The sequence below is a fragment of the Pseudophryne corroboree genome, chromosome 3 (genome assembly GCF_028390025.1).
Source record: "Pseudophryne corroboree isolate aPseCor3 chromosome 3, aPseCor3.hap2, whole genome shotgun sequence".
Taxonomy (NCBI): Eukaryota; Metazoa; Chordata; class Amphibia; order Anura; family Myobatrachidae; genus Pseudophryne; species Pseudophryne corroboree.
Window position 1 is genome coordinate 739953866 of NC_086446.1, and position 20722 is coordinate 739974587.

Consider the following 20722-nt stretch of genomic DNA (forward strand, 5'->3'; position numbering starts at 1 on the left):
TATTTCTGTTATTTATTTACTGTTATGCTAAGTTTTGTCTCCCTGTACTGTCCTTTGTACGGTGCTGCGAAACACTTGTGGTGCCTTTATAAATAAAATTTAATAATAATAGTGCTTCTAGCACACTGTGGTCTGAACATCAGCATAGAGATTCAGACCAGAGTGTGCTAGAAGCACCAGAGCAGAGCGTGACACCCCAGGCATGAAAGAGGAACTGCACGGGTTGTGACAGGTGGAGGCTGCTACAATGAACTCTTAAGTTAGTTTTGCTCAACCACAGACAATACTGATCAACACTAACTTTATTACCAAACAGATCAGTGATTTTGGGAAAACGCTGTGGTGCTGATTCTGCATTGGACATCGGTTTTTCTACTGTAGATTGGCTCTAACTTTTTGGATACATGGCCGAAAAACACACTAGACAATGTGACCTGCTCGACTGACAGTGGCCGATCAATACTTTATGAAGTAGCGAATGTTCGTGTCTCACCTTTATAGAATAGTCTGGTAGAATCCCATATGCACGCGTTATGGCTAAACTCCCTGTTAATTCAGAGTATCCTTTACTTGAATTCAGAAAAGAACACTCATTTTTGAATTCTGCAACCCCAAAATACCCTGCATTTGTTTGCTGGACTGTGTGATAGTTCTATCTTGTAACGCAGAAAACAGAAGCAGACAGAGGCAGGTTAATCAGAATGTCACTTTACTGAGAAACAGTCATAGATAGCACAGGCTGATGCGTCATATAAAATGAAACTGGTGGAGAACAAATAGTATTCCCTTTCACAGCATTAACCATGCCACAGCTGGAATGTGAGGTGTGTACAGGTAACGCAGGTATTACAGAAACATTGACCCGACAAGCCGTATGCTTATTGTAAGAGTACACGGCCCAGTCTAAACAGGATTAGCTGCTCCCTGGAAGAATGAACACATCACTGGCTCCTAATCACATGCGTTCCTTCAAACGTGTGTGAGAGGACACAGAGGATGATTGGTTCAGAGGATTGTGTGAGCTGGCATGTCTGAAACGATTGTTCACTATAAGTCAGCATTAGCTTTTCTTTGTAGATTTAACTGAATCTGAAATGTATAATTGGAGATGGATTTATTCACGGGAGGTGGGGGTGAAAGTCCATTTGATTAGCATTTTCCGGAGTGGCAATGCTCAAACATAGCTAGAGAAACCACACTAAACATGGAGTGAAATGTTGGTTTGTGTACAGTAGACATAACAAAACAGTGAAGACTAAAAGTAAATGTTAGCACCTCTTCTGGATGCGTGCGCAGAAGCAGACGAGTGACACTACAAGCACCAACACGTAACACTGCCCCCTAGAGGACAGTGGTATAACAGCAGCTTCAGAAAACTAATGACCTCCGTTCCATAACTAAAGTGTCCAATTGCTTGCAGACATGAAGCAGCTGTTTCAAGGGCTGAAATAATGATCATGAGGATCAGGTCCATATCAACAATACAGAGGGTTGATGTGTTACTCAGTGATGTGCTGTAGACACTACTCTCAATTATTGGTTATGTCTGTAAAAAATGGCTTCCTTTGTGTTATGTCACTAACATATGCAGGGTGTGCATTATGATACAAAACAGTAGAGACACCTGAGCGGACAATCACAAAACAACGCCCTATGTTTTATAGTTCCAGTCAGGTAGAAAATTCCTGGCTTTTCAGAATCTCACATAGGACAGGTCTCTTTAAGAAGACAAAACCCTGATCTGATTTGTAAAGCTCAGCTAATTGCATTAGAACACAGGTTCTCAAACTCTATCCTCAGGACCCCACACAGTTCATGTTTCCCAGGTCACCTGTGGATGCTTAAAATGTGACAGTTGGTGATACAGTGTTCCTGAGGGGTGATATGAAAAACGTGACCTGTGTGGGGTCCTGAGGACAGAGTTTGAGAACCACTGGCATCTTATGTCATAGGTACAGAGGTCACTGTGTTTATTGAAGCAGCCAAGCTTATCAATTTGAGATAAAAAAAATAAATGACTACATTCAATTCACATTGCTTTAACACGAACACGAGTTTTCACAAAAAACAAACAAAACAAAAATAAACCCGGTGAAAACAATGCACAAATCCAATTCTCTGAAGTGTTGGTGCGTCGGCACCGGTTCCACAATCATTGTGACATAATAACCGGCTATAGGGCTTCCATACCTCCCAGCTGTCCTGAGTTTTGCAGGACAGTCTTGAGCGTGGAGCTGGCAAGGGACAGAGCTTATTTGGAAATGTGTATTTTGGGGAGGATCGGGGCAGGTCTTCTTTTGTCCGATTCTGCATGTCTAAATGTCGCGAGATACGGGATTCTGCCATAAGTTAATATGTTCTTAAGCTAAATAAATGTGACAATAAATGAAATGCAGAGAAACATTTTAGCTCTAAAAAAAAAGAGCCCTATATATGTGAATTACTGCCTCTAGGCAGAAATAAGAGCAAATAAATTAGAACGGTCATTTTATACAGTTCATAAGGTGGCAGCAATATTGTCAGCTGAACCTTTTATTCATGAGGAGGCAGCCATTTTGTAAGCTGTACCTATATTCATGAGGAGGCAGCCATTTTGTGGGTTGTACCAACATTTGAGGAGGCAGACTATTAATTCAGTAATGACAAACACTCAGGAGGTGCTTTGTGGATTATGCCTCAGTCACTTCACTCAATGTTCGAAACTGGATAGGTTGAACGTTGGACCAGTTTTCAAAATGGCTTCCTCCACAGGGTACAGTTGACTAGTACATACTTGTGGTAAGCATATACTCCCATTTCTGGAAGCCGAACAACAATTAGGGATTTTGGCCAACTGCCTGACATCATTAATTAAACAGGAATGTCCAAAGAAAGGATTTTGACAATACAAACCAGCAATTTTTTTACATTTTTTGAAAGATATGCACCTGACGAATCCAACAATAAGTGATGGACCAATGCTAAAGGAGACGCTGTTATCTGGGGATCCCAGGATCTGTTATCACATGCACACCCTCCTCCAGCAGTAACAGGTCCAGGGCCGAGGCGCGGGCCTGTCTTCTGTGTATGCGCCTCAGCCTGAGAATGTACAGCACAATGGACAGCAGCACCACCAGGATACAGACGAAGAACAGATAGTGGTTATAGACGAACGAGAACCTGTACCAGCTAACGTGGGCCGGACGCGCGTTCTCCTGGCGGATATCCCTGCAACATCAAAACAAACCAGTGCTCAGAGAGGTGACACAGAGCAAGGAAACATGAAAGCATTACAGGGGCATCCTACAGGGAAGGGAACCATATTCCAGAAAGCCTGAGACTTGAGATGCCCACATACGCTGTAATGTCACATTGGGCAGTGACCCCACATTGCAGCATGTGTGGGCTGAATAGGATACCGATACCCAATAATGCTCCTATCAAAATAGAGGTCAGGCTGACATCACTAACAGCCTGAAATGGAGCCGGAAGCTTGACCTAAGGGGCCAAAACAGTTGGATGTTACTCAATGTAGGCAAATGGCCCATGTGTGGATTTAGGCCTTTCTGACTTTTTGTTTCAATATCTGGTATATGCAATTTCTCTTACGTCCTAGAGGATGATGGGGACTCCGTAAGGACCATGGGGTATAGACGGGCTCCGCAGGAGACATGGGCACTCTAAAGACTTTAGGATAGAATGGGTGGGCACTGGCTCCTCCCTCTATGCCCCTCCTCCAGACCTCAGTTAGATCCTGTGCCCAGAGGAGACTGGGTGCATTGCAGGGGAGCTCTCCTGAGTTTCTCTGAAAAAGACTTTTGTGAGGTTTTTTATTTTCAGGGAGCACTGCTGGCAACAGGCTCCCTGCATCGTGGGACTGAGGGGAGAGAAGCAGACCTACTTAAATGATAGGCTCTGCTTCTTAGGCTACTGGACACCATTAGCTCCAGAGGGTCGGAACACAGGTCTCATCCTCGTCGTTCGTCCCGGAGCCGCTCCGCCGTCCCCCTCACAGAGCCGGAAGATAGAAGCCGGGTGAGTATGAGAAGAAAGAAGACTTCAACGGCGGCAGAAGACTTAAGATCTTCACTGAGGTAACGCTGCGCGCCATTGCTCCCAACACACACACACACAGAAGGCACTGTACGGGTACAGGGCGCAGGGGGGGGCACCCTGGGCAGCAATGATTACCTCATAAACAGCACTGGCACAAATATTAGATACTGCTGAGGCAATATATATATATATATATATATATATATATATATATATATATATATTATAAAACCCCCGCCAGTATAAAGAAATTGAGCGGGACCGAAGCCTGCTGTCGAGGGGGTGGGGCTTGATCATCCAGCACTAACCAGCGCCATTTTTCTCCACAGCATGCTGCAGAGAAGTGCTCCCAGACTCTCCCCTGCTGAACAATACCGGGACAAAAACGAGGGGGGAGGGCACATTTATTTGGTGCAGATTGTACATACATACATATATATATATATATATATATATATATATATATATAGCGCTATTTAGGCTGGGACCGTGTTTTCAGCATATTGTGGCGCTGGGTGTGTGCTGGCATTCTCTCTCTCTCTCCAAAGGGCCTTATTGTGGGTCAGTCCCCATATTTATTTATCCCAGTGTGTGTGGGGGTGTCAGTACGTGCGTGTCGACATGTCTGAAGCGGAAGGCTCGTTTTGGGAGGTAGCGGAGCAGATGGTGGTGGTGTCTCCGTTGGCACAGCCGACACCTGATTGGTTGGACATGTGAAATGTTTTGAATGATAATGTGGCTTTATTACAGATTGGACAAAGCAGAGTCCAAAGACAAGCAGGGGATTAACCCATGGCTTTTACTGTGTCCCAGGACCCTTCAGGGTCCCATAAATGTCCCTTTACCCAGTTAGCAGACACTGCTACCGACACGGATTCCGACTCCAGTGTCGACTAGGATGATGCAAGGTTGCATCCATGGGTCGCGACAGTATTCAATATAGGTTTATTGCAATAAACGTTGTTTTGCATATCACAGAGGACTCCTCAGTCCCTGACACGAGGGTCTGCATATTTGAAGAAAAATAACCTAACTCATCTCATGAGCTGACCGTGTTATTTAAAACAGCTTGGGAGACTCCTGACATTAGACTGCAGGTTCCCAAGGGTATTATTATGGCAAATCCTTTCTCCTCAAAGGACAGGTTATGGTGGGAATCCTCGCCCACGCTGGACAAGGCCCTAACGCCCTGGTCCAAGAAGGTAGCATTACCATCCCCTGATACGGTGGCCCTATAGGATCCTGCGGATAGTAAGCAGGAATCTACCTTAAAATAAATTTTATGCGACTGCTGGAGCCCTATTTAGACCTGCAGTAGCGTCGGCATGGGTAGGTAACGCAATTACAGCTTGGGCTGGTTACTTGCCGTCTAACATTGACACCCTAGATAAAGATAGTATGGTGTTTGCCTTAGGTCATATCAAGGACGCAGACTATATATGAGAGAGGCTGCGAGAAATATTGGGTGTTTGGGTTCAAAGGCTAAGGCCATGGCAGGTTCTGCTAGTAGGTCCCTGCGGACCCGTCAATGGACAGGTGATGCTGACTCAGAGAGTCATATGCAAGCTTTACCTTGCAAGGGTGAAGTTTTATTTGGGGAGGGTCTCACAGACCTGGTTTTCACAGCCTTTTGCTCCCCCACAGCAAAAGGAAACACCCTAATAACAGATGCAGTCCTTGCGATCACGCAAGTTCAGAAAGGGGCGTGGCTTTATTTCCTCGCCAAAGGTAGAGGGAAAAGATCACCGGCTACGGCCAGTTCACAGAAAAAATGTCCTCCCCGGCCTCTACCAAATTCATCAAAGAGGTGCTTCCACACCGATTTTCAAATCGGCCTTGCCAGCTACTTCCTCGGAGAGGAAAGTAGTTTTGGCTGCCATACTAAAGCTTGGTCAACAGCAGGTGTTTATCATGGTTCCCCTAGTGCAACAGGGAAAAGGGTTTTATTCAGCCCTATTTGTGGTCCCAGAGCCGGATGGCTCGGTCAGACCAATTCTGAATCTAAAATCCCCAAACCTACATTTAAAGAGGTTCAGATTCAAGATGGAATCTTTCAAGGCAAAGATATCCAGCCTGGAAAGGGGGGATTTTATGGTGTCACTAGACATAAAGGATGCATACCTTCATGTCCCCATATATCCTCCTCATCGGGCGTACCCAAGGTTTGCTGTACAGGATTGACATTACCAGTTTCAGACGTTGCCCTTGGGGCTTTCTACGGGCCCGAGAATTTCACCAAGGTAATGGCGGAAATAATGGTACTCCTGCACAAACAAGGGGTCATAAGTATCGCATACTTGGACGATCTCCTGATAAAAGCGAGTTCAGGGGAACAGTTATTAAAGACAGTGTCTCTCTCCCTGAGAGTACTACAACAGCACAGCTGGATTCTAAATTTACCAAAGTAGCAATGGGTACCGACAACTCGGTTGTATTTTATTGGGCATGACCTAGTGACACCATGGATGTTTCAGTCGGTCTATGTGTTCCCTCCTCTTCCTCTCATCTCAAAAATATTGAGAATCATAAAACGAAAAAGAGTGCAGACAATACTCATTGTTCCAGATTGGCCTCGAATGGCCTGGTATTCAGATCTTCAGGAGATGCTCACAGAAGATCCTTGGCCTCTTCCTCTTGGGGAGGACCTGTTGCAGCAGAGTTACCTGCGTGTGCCAAGACTTACCGCGGTTACGTTTGACGGCATGGCGGTTGAACACCAAATCCTAGCTGGGAAGGGTATTCCGGAAGAAGTCATCCCTACTCTGATAAAGGCTAGGAAGGAGGTGACGGCGAAACATTATCACCGTATCTGGAGGAAGTATGTTTCTTGGTGTGAAGCCAAGAATGCTCCTACAGAAGACTTCCACTTGGGCCAGTTTCTCCACTTTCTGCAGACTGGAGTGGAGATGGGCCTAAAGTTAGGCTCCATTAAGGTACATATTTCGGCCCTTTCTATATTCTTCCAGAAAGAATCTGCTTCTCTCCCAGAAGTCCAGACTTTTGTAAAGGGAGTGCTGCACATCCAGCCTCCTTTTGTGCCCCCAGTGGCACCATGGGACCTTAACGTGGTGTTACAGTTCCTAAAATCTCACTGGTTTGAGCCTCTTCAAACTGTTGAGTTAAAATTTCTTACTTGGAAGGTGGTCATGTTGTTGGCCTTGGCATCTGCAAGGTGGGTGTCCAAATTGGCGGCCTTGTCTCATAAGAGCCCCCATCTCATTTTCCATGTGGATAGAGCAGAATTGAGGACTCGTCCTCAATTTTTGCCTAAGGTGGTGTCATCGTCTCATATGAACCAACCTATTGTGGTGCCTGTGGCTACGGGAGACTTGGAGGATTCCAAATCCCTTAATGTAGTCAGGGCCTTAAAAATTTACGTAGCCAGGACGGCTCGAATTAGGAAAACAGAAGCTCTGTTTGTCCTGTATGCAGCCAACAAGGTTGGCGCTCCTGCTTCTAAGCAGACTATTGCTCGCTGGATCTGTAACACGATTCAGCAGGCTCATTCTACGGCTGGATTGCCGGTACCAAATTTGGTAAAGGCCCATTCCACTAGGAAGGTGGGCTCTTCTTGGGCGGCTGCCCGAGGCGTCTCGGCTTTACAGCTTTGCCGAGAGGCTACTTGGTCGGGTTCAAACACTTTTGCTAAATTCTACAAGTTTGATACCCTGGCTGATGAGGACCTCATGTTTGCTCAATCTGTGCTGCAGAGTCATCCGCACTCTCCCGCCCGGTTTGGAGCTTTGGTATAATCCCCATGGTCCTTACGGAGTCCCCAGCATCCTCTAGGACGTAAGAGAAAATAAGATTTTAAACCTACCGGTAAATCTTTTTCTCCTAGTGCGTAGAGGATGCTGGGCTCCCGTCCCAGTGCGGACATATTTCTGCATGACTTGTATATAGTTGTTGCTTACATAAGGGTTATGTTACAGTTAAGATCAGTTGTTGGCTGATACTGTTTTGTTCATACTGTTAACTGGTTGCGTATATTCCAGGTTATACGGTGTGGATGGTGTGGGCTGGTATGAATCTCGCCCTTAGATTAACAAAAATCCTTTCCTCGTACTGTCCCGTCTCCTCTGGGCACAGTTTCTCTAACTGAGGCCTGGATGAGGGGCATAGAGGGAGGAGCCAGTGCACACCCATTCTATCCTAAAATCTTTAGAGTGCCCATGTCTCCTGCGGAGCCCGTCTATACCCCATGGTCCTTACGGAGGCCCCAGCATCCTCTATGGACTAGGAGAAAAAGATTTACCGGTAGGTTTAAAATCTTATTATTATCATCCATGTGCGTGCTTTGATTATTATCTGTGGTTATTCAGTGGTGGATTTTACCTAAGTGCTGCAGGACTGCTGTCCGCCCAGTAAAATCCTCCACCTCAGTGAACCAGTTGCAGTCCACGTCTGGCAGTGACTTTCTATTGGAAGTGCAACCTGTCGGACACACACACTACAGGCAGCCCTAGGGAGAGGTATTTTGTCCCTCCGGGACTGGCAGACAGGGCTGCCATAGCAGAAAGCGTGCCCCCTGTGGGAAGCCACTCCCTGCCTTTTAGGCAGCCCTACCCTGCTTCTATGGGCTACAGCCGATGCAGTCCATAGAAGCCATTTTATTTTTGTCCGGATGCCTGCCAGATCCATTGCGCAGGATCCCGGGTATGGGCAGCAGCAGCCCCCGTCTTACAAACAGGTAGGAGCTGCTGCTGGTCATTATAGATATAATCTGTCAACTGGGAAATTTGCTAATATGGTATCACTAAATTATAAAAGGAAATGCAAAATGGATTTAGATTCTTCTCATTGCCATATAAATTATATGTATTCTGGGCCATGTACACTTATACGTGCTGTAGTACAAGCCATATTTATTATACAAGCACAAGGAAATGTCCCCCACGTTCCCATAAATGTTCTATACTAGCAGTTATGTTATCGGAGGTAGTATGACACCTATAATCCTGCCTAGGACTATGTATGAGCAATGAGCAAGTTCAAGTCATGCAGCTAGTCTCTTTAAACTATGAATTGTACGGTAAAAGACAGGCCTCAGGGAACCCTAACAGTGCATGTTTTCCAGATAGCCTTGCTGGTGCACACGTATATTCATTACTGACCCACACTTTTTACAAGATCCACAGGTGGAGTGAATTATATTTCCCTTGTAATTCTGTGAGGAGACCTGGAACACATGCGTTGTGAGCACACCCTGAGGCCTGGATTTGGGAAACACTTGTGTAAGAGATCACATCATGTAATGCAGGGTTAGACAACTAGTTGGACAGCTGTGGAGATACATGTCCCATCCTGCCGTGCCGACGTCTGGCAGGTTATGTGCCAGGCTACAACCTGGAGGGCAGAAGCTACAGTGTGCCATCACCCTCAGCCTGATCCAATAATCCTCAGACATGAAGATTCTGTCACACACAGAGCACATACCTGAGAGGCAGAAAGCGGGTCTTGTAAAGCATTGCTCCGAGCGTCCATTGGACCTCCTTGTCATATACCAGCTGGGCAGTTTTGAGAGTTGGGTAGTTGTGCGGGAAGTAGAAGCCGTCATGAAGCACTTTATGCACCCATGCCGACTTAAAACACTGATACCTGGAAAAAAGATATATCTGATGGCACAAACGTACAGAGCGACATAACAGAAGGTGGGCTATTAATAGAATACGGGTGCAGCACCTCTGTATTGGACAGAGGCTCCGCCTGTGTATGAAAACCTCAGACCCCTCTGCCATAGTGCCTCGAATGTATGTCTCTAAATGCAGTACTCCTGTCTCCTTGTAGCCCAGCTATGTGTAATCTTGCTGGCATATAATATAGATACAAGTTCCACACTTCAGTGCCGATAGACCTGTATCTTGTACTGATGAGATCTAATAATACTGTTCTATAGCCCTTCAAACATTTCTGATTACAAAGTGGTGGGAATTCAGTTATAGAAGACCACTGTTATCTCCTGATATCCAAGAAAAGACTACACCTCTCTATTTTATAGGCTTAAACCTTGATCAGTGATGTGGCACAGTGGTGCAATGGTTAGCATTGCTGTTTCACAGCACTGAGGTTCTGGGCTTGTTCCTCTCGAGACTCAATATGTGTGGAGATTGTATGTGCCCCCACCCAATGGAACTACAGGTGTTTCCTCCAGTTACTCTGGTTTCCTCCCACAATCCAGAAATATACTGGGAGGTTAACTTGCTTAGGACAAGCTCCACTGTGACAGGGATGGATGTGAATGACTACATATACTCTGTAAAGTGCTGCAGAATAAGTGTGCGCTGTATAACTAACGAGTAACATTAAATTAAAGTTGCTTGGTTTGGTTGTCAATTCTACCAGCATATGTACAGTGTGACTCTTATCAGTGGCACAATTTTCTCACATAGGTCAGCAACTATAACAGCCACAATATAGTTGTCAGGACGTTAGTCCATCATAAACCTATATCAAATACCACAATCAGTCCTACTATTCATCAATGGCATTATCCTCACAACTTCCTTCATCACCCTTTGTATCACACATCCCATTTTACACACTGTGGTTTCCACTTAATCCACACAACAGGGTTTGAATGCAGAAAAGGATGTGGGGTTGGACTATTCCTTCCCTTTGCACAAAGTTCTCCTATTTGTTTCTTCACTCATGTTCCCATCATTTGAAGCACATCCATACTACTCTCTGTAACCTGCCCTCTGGACATCTTCCCTACAATCCATTTCCTAACTTGAGCAGTCGTTACATTGGCTGCCTGTACTTAACAGAATTTGATATACTATAGCCATTATAGAACTTGGACATAGCCATTTTTACATGGCTCAAAATATCCCCAAACTCGAGATCCGCTCTTCTCATTCTCTCATGTATTAATTCCTTGCTCCAGGTCACCGTTACAGAACTTTTCTCAGGCTACTCCCAATTTATGGAATGACTTCTCTCATACGTTAAGACATTAAGGGGTATATGCAATTAGCGGCGAATCGCGGCAAATTATCGGCCGTTTTTCAACTCGACACAATTCGACAGGCTAATTTCGGCAAGTGGGTGCCGAAATTGACCATATGCAATAAAAAACGGATTAGACAGTCCCGTGGCCGATTTGACGGATTTTGATCCGGTTTTTTAAAAACGGGAAAAACCCGAAAAAAAATGGCGTGGGGTCCCCCCTCCAAAGCATAACCAGCCTCGGGCTCTTCGAGCTGGTCCTGGTTCTAAAAATCCGGGGGGAAAATTAACAGGGATCCCCCGTATTTTTAAAACCAGCACCGGGCTCTGCGCCTGGTGCTGGTGCAAAAAATACAGGGGACAAAAAGAGTAGGGGTCCCCCGTATTTTATACACCAGCATCGGGCTCCACTAGCTGGACAGATAATGCCACAGCCGGGGGTCACTTTAATACAGTGCCCTGCGGCCGTGGCATTAAATATCCAACTAGTCACCCCTGGCCGGGGTACCCTGGGGGAGTGGGGACCCCTTCAATCAAGGGGTCCCCCCCCCAGCCACCCAAGGGCCAGGGGTGAAGCCCGAGGCTGTCCCCCCCCCATCCAAGGGCTGCGGATGGGAGGCCGATAGCCTTGAGAAAATGTAAAGAATATTGTTTTTTCCAGTAGTACTACAAGTCCCAGCAAGCCTCCCCCGCAAGCTGGTACTTGGAGAACCACAAGTACCAGCATGCGGGAGAAAAACGGGCCCGCTGGTACCTGTAGTTCTACTGGAAAAAAAATATCCAAATAAAAACAGGAGACACACACCTTGATAGTAAAACTTTATCACACAACTGCCGACACACACATACTTACCTATGTTGACCCGCCGACTGCCACGGTCTCCGACGATCCGGGGTACCTGTGAAAAAAATTTGACTCACCTGATCCAGTGTCCGAGAGATAATCCACGTACTTGGTAAAAAAGAAAACGCATACCCGACCATGCCGGACTGAAAGGGGTCCCATGTTGACACATGGGACCCCTTTCCCCGAATGTGCCGGGACCCCACGTGACTCCTGTCACTGAGGTCCCTTCAGCCAATCAGGAAGCGCTACTTCCGTGGCGCTCACCTGATTGGCTGTGCGCGTGTGACCTCAGACAGCACATCGCACAGCTCCCTCCATTACTTTCAATGGTGGGAACTTTGCCGTCAGCGGTAGGGTTACCCGCTGACCTCACCGCTAACCGCAAAGTTCCCACCATTGAGTATAATGGAGAGGCTTTGCGAGGCGCTGTCTGACAGCTTACGTCCAGCCAATCAGCAGAGTGCCAGGACGTTGCGCTCGCTGATTGGCTGAAGGGACCTCGGTGACAGCAGTCACGTGGTGTCCCGGCATTCAGGGAAAGGGGTCTGATGTGTAAACATGGGACCCCTTTCAGTCCGTGGTTCGGGTAAATGCGGTTTGTTTTTTTGCCAAGTACGTGGATTTATATCTGGACACTGGATTGAGGTGAGTATAGGTTTATTCACAGGTACCCCGGATCGTCTGATCAGGAGACGTGGCAGTCGGCGTGTCAACATAAGTATGTGTGTGTCGGCAGGTGTGTAATAAAGTTTTACTCTCAAGGTGTGTGTCTCCTGTTTTTATTTGGGTATTTTTTTTCCAGTAGTACTACAGGTACCAGTGGGCCCGTTTTTCTCCCGCATGCTGGTACTTGTGGTTCTCCAAGTACCAGCTTGCGGGGGAGGCTTGCTGGGACTTGTAGTACTACAGGAAAAAACAATATTCTTTACATTTTCTCAAGGCTATCAGCCTCCCATCCGCAGCCCTTGGATGGGGGGGGCAGCCTCGGGCTTCACCCCTGGCCCTTGGGTGGCTGGGGGGGGGACCCCTTTATTGAAGGGGTCCCCACTCCCCCAGGGTACCCCGGCCAGGGGTGACTAGTTGGATATTTAATGCCACGGCCGCAGTATAAAAGTGACCCCCGGCTGTGGCATTATCTGTCCAGCTAGTGGAGCCCGATGCTGGTGTATAAAATACGGGGGACCCCTACTCTTTTTGTCCCCCGTATTTTTTGCACCAGCACCAGGCGCAGAGCCCGGTGCTGGTTTTAAAAATTACGGGGGATCCCCTGTCATTTCCCCCCCCGGATTTTTAGAACCAGGACCGGCTTGAAGAGCCCGAGGCTGGTTATGCTTTGGAGGGGGGACCCCACACCATTTTTTATCGGGATTTTACCATTCCATCTAAAAAAAATAAAAAAAATAAAAATTATTTTTAAAAATATATAAAAAATACTTGTGCCTCCAAAAAATACAAACCAAGTACCTAATCCCTTCTAATATAAATAGTTATGCTATTGCCAATAAAAAAAACACCAAAAAAAACATGTTTTAATTTTTTTTTATTAGTTTCACCCACCAAAGTGTGGCGGATTGAAAATGACGAATTTACTGTCTAAAAGCACTGTTGTCGAATTTCCTAACTTCAATTGAATATACTTTGGTCGAATTGCAGCACTTGTATCATTGCAGAAAAGTCGAATTTGACAAAAGTCGAATTTCAAAAAGTCGAATTTTGAAAGTCCGTTTTTTTGACGGAAAGTACTGAATTGCATTGACGATTTTTTTTTTTTGGCGAAAAAGTCCTGTTTTTCGCCAATTTCGGGAATTCGACCGCAATTGCATATACCCCTAAGACATTCCTGTAGCCTTCAAACCTTCAAGTGTTCCTGGAAAACTCAACTCTTTACACTAATCAAAGACATTCCCATACGACCTACCACTCCACCCCCCTAAACTAGTCCACCAGGTTACCACTCCTAAAACAATTAATGTTAAATTTACATTTATTCTTTCACGCTAGTCAAATAACCAAGTGACCTCCAAACCAACGACACTGTGGGACTGGATTACATGGCTTCACTAAGCACCTACTGTCCTACAGACTGTAAGCAGGGCCTTCTAACCTCTCTCTGTTAATACCCAGTCTTGTTTTATTACGGTGTTTGTTCACATTGGTGATGAGCTAGGAAATAACTGACTTTGGCACTATATAAATAAAATGTTAACAAGAATAATGCTGATGAAAAGCTGCAGTCCTGGTATGACAATCACCCAAGGAGATGTATAGAGAGTGATCAGCATGATTCAAATTATTTTATTGTCGCCCCTACTAGCAACTATGTGAATACTCTTGTTTAACTTACTTTAACCGATGTTGATCGGCATGGGCAGAATAGAGACCGTTCTTAAAGCGCTCAGTTAATGACGTCCAAGGCATGCTACAGTAATCCTAGCGGAGAAGGGAGAACAACATGTAAAAGACTGGTCACATAGCTCCAGAGCTTGGGAAGAAGTGGTGGCTGAGTTCAGTACCTTGGCAGCTTTGGAGAACTTGTGACTGTCGTATAACCCGCCCATACGAAGCACATCCTCTGTGCAGTAATAAAACTCAGAAAATCCGTAAAACTCGCTGTTAGAAAAATCAATTACTGGCTGGTACACCCCGTTCAGATAGGCCTGAGAGTCGTTAGATTTGGACAAGAGCGGTTCCAGCAGCTGCCTGCAGCTGTCCCAGTTCCCTTTCCCCAGGATGTGGAAGTCCTGGGCTATTCGCTGAATCTTGTCTTTGTGGCCAACCGGCAGACAAGGGTCCAAGTATGGAGTGCTGGGGCTCACTCCCATCTTTTCTCCCAATGCTCTGCAAGTAATGAGAACGTGTTGTAATTTACAGGTGCGAACCAATCAGAATGGGTTCTTCTGTTTCCACAATCCCAGAGACTCCACCAGACACCGCACAATATACCTGTTTTTGGTGATCGTCTCATTGAACACCATGTCTTCGTAGCGTTGCCGAGCAAAGTTTCCCCCGAAGCCCATGAAAGTTGTGACGTAAACCCTGTACACGTGCTCCGTGTGCTGGAGGTCACATCCCAAGTTGAACTCTGCCAGCAAGGTCTTTGCCACTTCCTCCTGGAATGCATAAAAAAGGTCACGTTAGGTGCCTTCAAAGGATCAGAATATTCACATGACTCTCTCATGAGGGCCTTCTGCATCTCTCCACTGCCTGGTGCCATCACACATCCTGTGCTGCTGGGTAAGACCATGATTGGATGGTGCTACCTCCTCCCGTCCAGTGCCCACAATCAGTAACCAAACACGGACAAAGAGACATGGTCACACATGGGACATAGGCTTTGGATGGTGAGAGGCAGTAGTAACATTATTGCCCAAATACAGGTAAATTGCCTAACATCACTTTGCACAGAAACACGAATACGGTCAAGGAGTGGAATACAGAAGAACAAGGGGACGGATGCAGTGGAGTAAGTACGGCTGGCGGGACATTGGTATTCTTGTAACTGGTGTTTTATTTCTGGGCATTACTACAGATGATAGTACCAGACATTACTGTTCCAGCTGGTACAACACCGGGCATTACAACTAGCAGGAACCATATCTTCTAGTTTCGTAAGCATCGTCATACTACTGTGCAGTACTATGAATAGTGACCTATTATAGGGTATTACTATTACAGGTGGAATATTATTGATCATTATAGTTCCTGATGGCATATTAGTGGGCACTAATGCATTACATCACTGCGATTGTTCCAATTTGCTTGGCACTGCAGACTGGTAGTTCACACGTTCACTAATGAAAGTCCTGAGTACCACTGCAAGTGTAATATTAATAAATATAACATTCTTATTATTGGAAAAAAAATCTCTCCTGATTACAAATGAAATAAAATAGATTTTCCCTTTATATTGCCTGTAATTGGCGCTTAGCACTAGAAGTGAATGACAGACTTACATGCTCTGCAGAGGGGAATGTCATCGTTTTCGGAACCTCGTAGGCGATCTGAAGGGAGCCACCACCCATATCGATAATGCCAACTGTTCGCTTGCGGATAATGGCCTCCTCCTGAGCACCTAGCGTCACTGCAACCACATTGTCTTCCTCTATAAAAAGCACAGGAGGCACAGGTCACTAAGAGGGGCTGCACATGGAAACCTAGGGACATATAATACAGTAGCTATATTTCCAAAGGATTACTATACAACAAAGCTTTGAACTGCTACAATAATTTGAAGCTATAAGTTGTAGTACTCAGCCAATGCAATTACCAATACAGTACAGATTTTATGGTTGCTGAAACCATTATTAAAGTTAGTTTATTTATAAAAATAAAGTTTTCCAGTAATAGAAAAAAAAGAAAACACAAAACATTAATTCTCTATGGGGGTCATTCAGAGTTGATCCCTCGCTAGCGTGTGCGTTAAATCGAACGACACAGGGACGGCTTTTAACATCACACACCCGCCCAGCGTTCGGCAAGCCACGCCTGCGTTTTCCCTGAAACGCCTGTGTTTTTCTAAGCACTCCCTGAAAACGGTCGGTTACCACCCAGAAACGCCCCCTTCATGTCAATCTTCCTGCGTCCGGCCGTGCGACTGAAAGCTTCGCTAGAACCTGTGCAAAACCACGATGCTCTTTGTACCCGTACGTCGCGCGTGCGCATTGCGGTGCATACGCATGCACAGATTAGCCGTTTTTTTCACTCATCGCTGCTCAGCGAACAACGGCAGCTAGCGATCAACTCGGAATGACCCCCTTTATCCACATAAATACTCACCATCCACAACATGGTCGAATCGTCCAAGAACAGAATTAATACTGATCCAGGCGTAAACACCTATATATCAAACAAAAAAAACATTGGCTTTAGCTGCAGAAGATATATATTGTTCATGTTTCCTATAGCTTGATGCATTAGATAGCATTAGCTTTATATGGTCTATAAAACGCTGTGTCCCCATTTACTTAAAGTTGAATGCTACTTCTGCATGAAGAGCCTCACAGTCCAACCAGAGCTTTATAGAAGACGCATCTCAGACAGGTCTATCTATGATCACAGTCATTTTAATACCTTCTTGTTTTCCTGAGATAACCTCGGCATGAGCCTCAGAGAACAGGAAGTCAAATTCCTGGGGAATGTCCTTGATGAGGTCCTGGAGGATGGCAGCCTGCTGGCTGAGAGGTACAAATTATTAATATAGATTTATTCAGTTATATAAGGCACTATCTATACATTTATTTATTTACAGACTAACAGTTGCCTAGCGCAACACATTCTGGAATGAAATCTGAATTAAGTAGTGGCTGATGCAAAGTTGTTTTTTTTATGGCAAAATGTCAACACTTTGGGGGTCATTCCGAGTTGACCGCGCGAGCGCAAATTTTTTGCAGCGCTGCAAACAGATAGTTGCCGCCTATAGGGGAGTGTATTTTAGCCTTGCAAGTGTGCGATCGCATGTGTAGCAGAGCTGTACAAAAACATTTTGTGCAGTTTCTGAGTAGCTCTGAACTTACTCAACCGCTGCAATCACTTAAGCCTGTCCGGGGCCGGAATTGACGTCAGATACCCGCCCTGCAAACGCTTCGACAGGCCTGCATTTTTCCGACCACTCCCAGAAAACGGTCAGTTGACACCCATAAACGCCCTCTTCCTGTCAATCTCCTTGCGATCAGCTGTGCAAATGGATTCTTCGTAAAATCGACCCGCTTTGCACCCGTACGATGTGCCTGTGCATTGCGGTGCATACTCCTGCACAGTAGTGACCTGATGGCAGCGCAGCGAAAAATCCTAGCGTGCGATCAGGTTGGAATAACCCCTCATGGGCCTAATTCAGACCTGATCGTACGGCTACGATCAGTTACTCAGACATGCGAGAGGACGCTCAGCACAGGGCTAGTCTGCCCCGCATGTCTGGCCCTACCCCCCAATCCCCCCGCACAAGTACAAAAGCATCGCACAGCGGTGATGCATTTGTACTTGACGAGTAGCTCCCTACCTGCACAGCACCTGTGCGCTGGCAGGGAGCTACTCATCACAGTCCGGGTCGTAGCAGCTGCGTGTGACGTCACGCGGCTGCCGCGGCACGCCCCCCCGTGCGGTCCGGGCACGCCTGCTTTGCCTGGACTGCTCCCCCAAAACAGCGGCCAAACGCCGCCAGCCTGCCCCCTCCTGCCCAGCGACCGCCTCTGCCTGTCAATCAGGCAGAGGCAATCGCAGGGCTTAGACGGCCATCGGCCGGCGCTGCGCAGTTCAGACCTGATCGGCTGCCATGCGAAAAAGCACAGCACCGATCAGGTCTGAATTAGGCCCTGTGTCATTTAAAATTCAAAAGAAGTATAGGAGGAACATTTCTCACCTTTCGGGCAGGACCCTCATGCCAGCTGTGCACAGGATGTATAACGGGGTCTCCTTGTGCTTACTTTTTGGAATGTATGACGCTGCGAAACTTAAAAGGGGGTTCATGTACTCATTTGCCTTTTCTGGTGTCAGCGCCAAAGTAGAGATACCTGCGGAATCAGATATGATAGCGGAGAGAGGGAGTGTAATATTTGTACTATGTATGTATATATGTACAGATGTATACACACAATCACCCAGAGTACTATGGGAAATCTAAGGCACATTGTTATACAATTACCGTTATTGGCTAGTATACTTTTTTTTACCCAAAAACATAATACAAATTTCCTGGGACGTGTTATTATGCTGAATGGATAATATGAAGATTATAACCGGCAAGAAAACAGAAACAGAATCCAGCTTTGTAATAGTCCTATCACGACACACCATAAAAGATAAAAGTGTGTAGAAAAGGTGTATCATAAATATATACACATTTCCAAACACTTCTAGGAATGTTTTTGGAATGGTAGGCTGGGTACACACCAGATAGACAAGTCAGTGAACCCGACAGAGCGGCCGATTCAGGTAAGTATACACACTTACCGATTGGCCCCTCGATGTGTCAGTCAGGACGCCCAGTTGGTCAGGCATTTGAATTTGCCTGCCCAGTTTGGACGTCAGTCCCTGCAGCAAGTGTACAGGCTGCAGGGACTGACGGTAACAGCTTGGCGGACCGCCCATACACTCAGCTAGATGCACAGATATATCTATAGATACAGTATATCGGCCGTCGGCTGTACTGCACAGCCAACCGGCTCGCGATATATCGGCTGTTCACTTAAGCGGCCAATATATCGCCTAGTGTGTACTTAGCTTACAGCTCTCACAGACAAGGCCCTGCTTCCCTCGTTCTCTCCTCCTAGCACTATCCCTGCCACCAGTGCTCCCCTGTCTCCCTACAGGATCAGTGAATGGTGATTTACTTCCTACCGCCTCACACCCCATTCTCAGGGGTCTATTCATGAAGCAGTGAAAAGTGTGGAGAAGTGAGCCAGTGGAGAAGTTGCCTATGGCAACCAATCAGCACTGAAGTAACATTTATAATTTGCGTACTATATAATTGTACGGAGCAGCTGATTGGTTGCCATGGGCAACTCCTCCACAGGCTCACTTCTCCACTCTTTTCACTGCTTCATGAATAGACCAAAAGATCTTTTGCTGCCCATAATGAGTCGCTCTATCCTTCACCCTCCCTTCCCTTCCAACATGCACCCTGCGTTTGGTTCCATCATTTTGATATAGTGATCCCATGTACTGATGTACATTTCTATTGTGAATCCCTGCACAGTGATGTGGATACCTTGTGGCTCCTTATAAATACAATATAATAAAAATACTGCCGCAAAGATTTCCCCCCCCCCATTTTTCAGCAAACCATGAATTAGCCAATGAGCTGCCAAGGTAGTATTTTGCTTTATGTTTATGCGCACAAGCCAACAAATATGGCATCGGTATTCTGACCGCAGAGAGCCCAACTGGCAGGATATATGTAACTAACGTGTACCTGACTCACTCCTTATATTCCCTATATAGCAAACAGAGGATTATATAAACATGGGTAATTTTGCCCTGACATGTTCGTAAACAATTAGAGCAGCGACAGCTAGTTTTTTCCCCGATGTTTATAACCAGTTATTTCTTTATTACACAAGATGCGAAGTATGCTAAACTCAATTACACCATTCCAATATCTCTCATACTGGTAGGTTCATTCCCTTCGCATACTCTAGTTCCAGACCTTAGTCGTAGCCATGTTATACTTGTACGCTAAGGACACCTTAAAAGTATTTGCGGTTTAGTAGAAGCACACTTTTTGCTGCAGGAATATTACTAAATTGTCAAACTGGATGTTCATATTTCTTGTATCTCACTTTTTTGCAGTAACCCAAATTCATCACTAGGAGGCAGCACATCTCTATGTAACAATATAGTAGACTTTGACAGTGTTAGAATGAATCTTGATTCTTTACAGAAAAGGAAAATGCTCAATATTTTTTATTTTCTTTGCGCGAAAGTCACACGTTCATTGTAAAATGTAAATTATTCTGAATATATGGAGGACATTTACAAACAGCCTGATACATGCATTTTTTTATTTAATACATGGGCATTTGTATTGAATGCCTTTCAAATTAATGCTGTTCAGTACCTGCATAATGCTATAATTCAGGCCAATGCATAGTGACCAGTGAATGGGTTGGCTATGTACCAATATTGGTTGGTGTACATTTTGAATACATGACCACTATTTGTGTACCAATAGATAAACCCTCTATGGTGGAATGCCAACCTACACAGCCATGTGTTATAGCGTCTCGGCTTCAGCCCAGATCATGTTCAAAAATCCTGACTTTACAGGATGCCATGAAATAACGACTCCTGCAAGGAGGGCGACCAAACTAATTAAGGGCATGGAGACGCTGGAATACGAGGAAAGGCTTGCAAGACTAGGCATGTTTACACTGGAAAAGAGGAGACTAAGAGGGGGCA

At 45.6% G+C, this 20722-nt stretch overlaps 1 protein-coding gene across 2 annotated transcripts in view; it reads right to left on the reverse strand.

Moving 5' to 3' along the window:
* Positions 1-692: 692 nt before the first annotated feature.
* Positions 693-20722, reverse strand: part of ENTPD7 (ectonucleoside triphosphate diphosphohydrolase 7) — a 48487-nt gene continuing 28457 nt past the window's right edge. For both annotated transcript variants that reach the window (XM_063962268.1, XM_063962267.1), the window contains exons 5-13: positions 18186-18336; positions 16901-17004; positions 16607-16666; positions 15784-15932; positions 14774-14940; positions 14344-14668; positions 14175-14260; positions 9472-9633; positions 693-3207 (exon numbers count right to left, since the gene is read on the reverse strand). In XM_063962268.1, the coding sequence (XP_063818338.1) occupies positions 2976-3207; positions 9472-9633; positions 14175-14260; positions 14344-14668; positions 14774-14940; positions 15784-15932; positions 16607-16666; positions 16901-17004; positions 18186-18336 (1436 nt within the window). In that variant the 3' untranslated portion in view covers positions 693-2975. The remainder of the gene's footprint in view (positions 3208-9471; positions 9634-14174; positions 14261-14343; positions 14669-14773; positions 14941-15783; positions 15933-16606; positions 16667-16900; positions 17005-18185; positions 18337-20722) is intronic.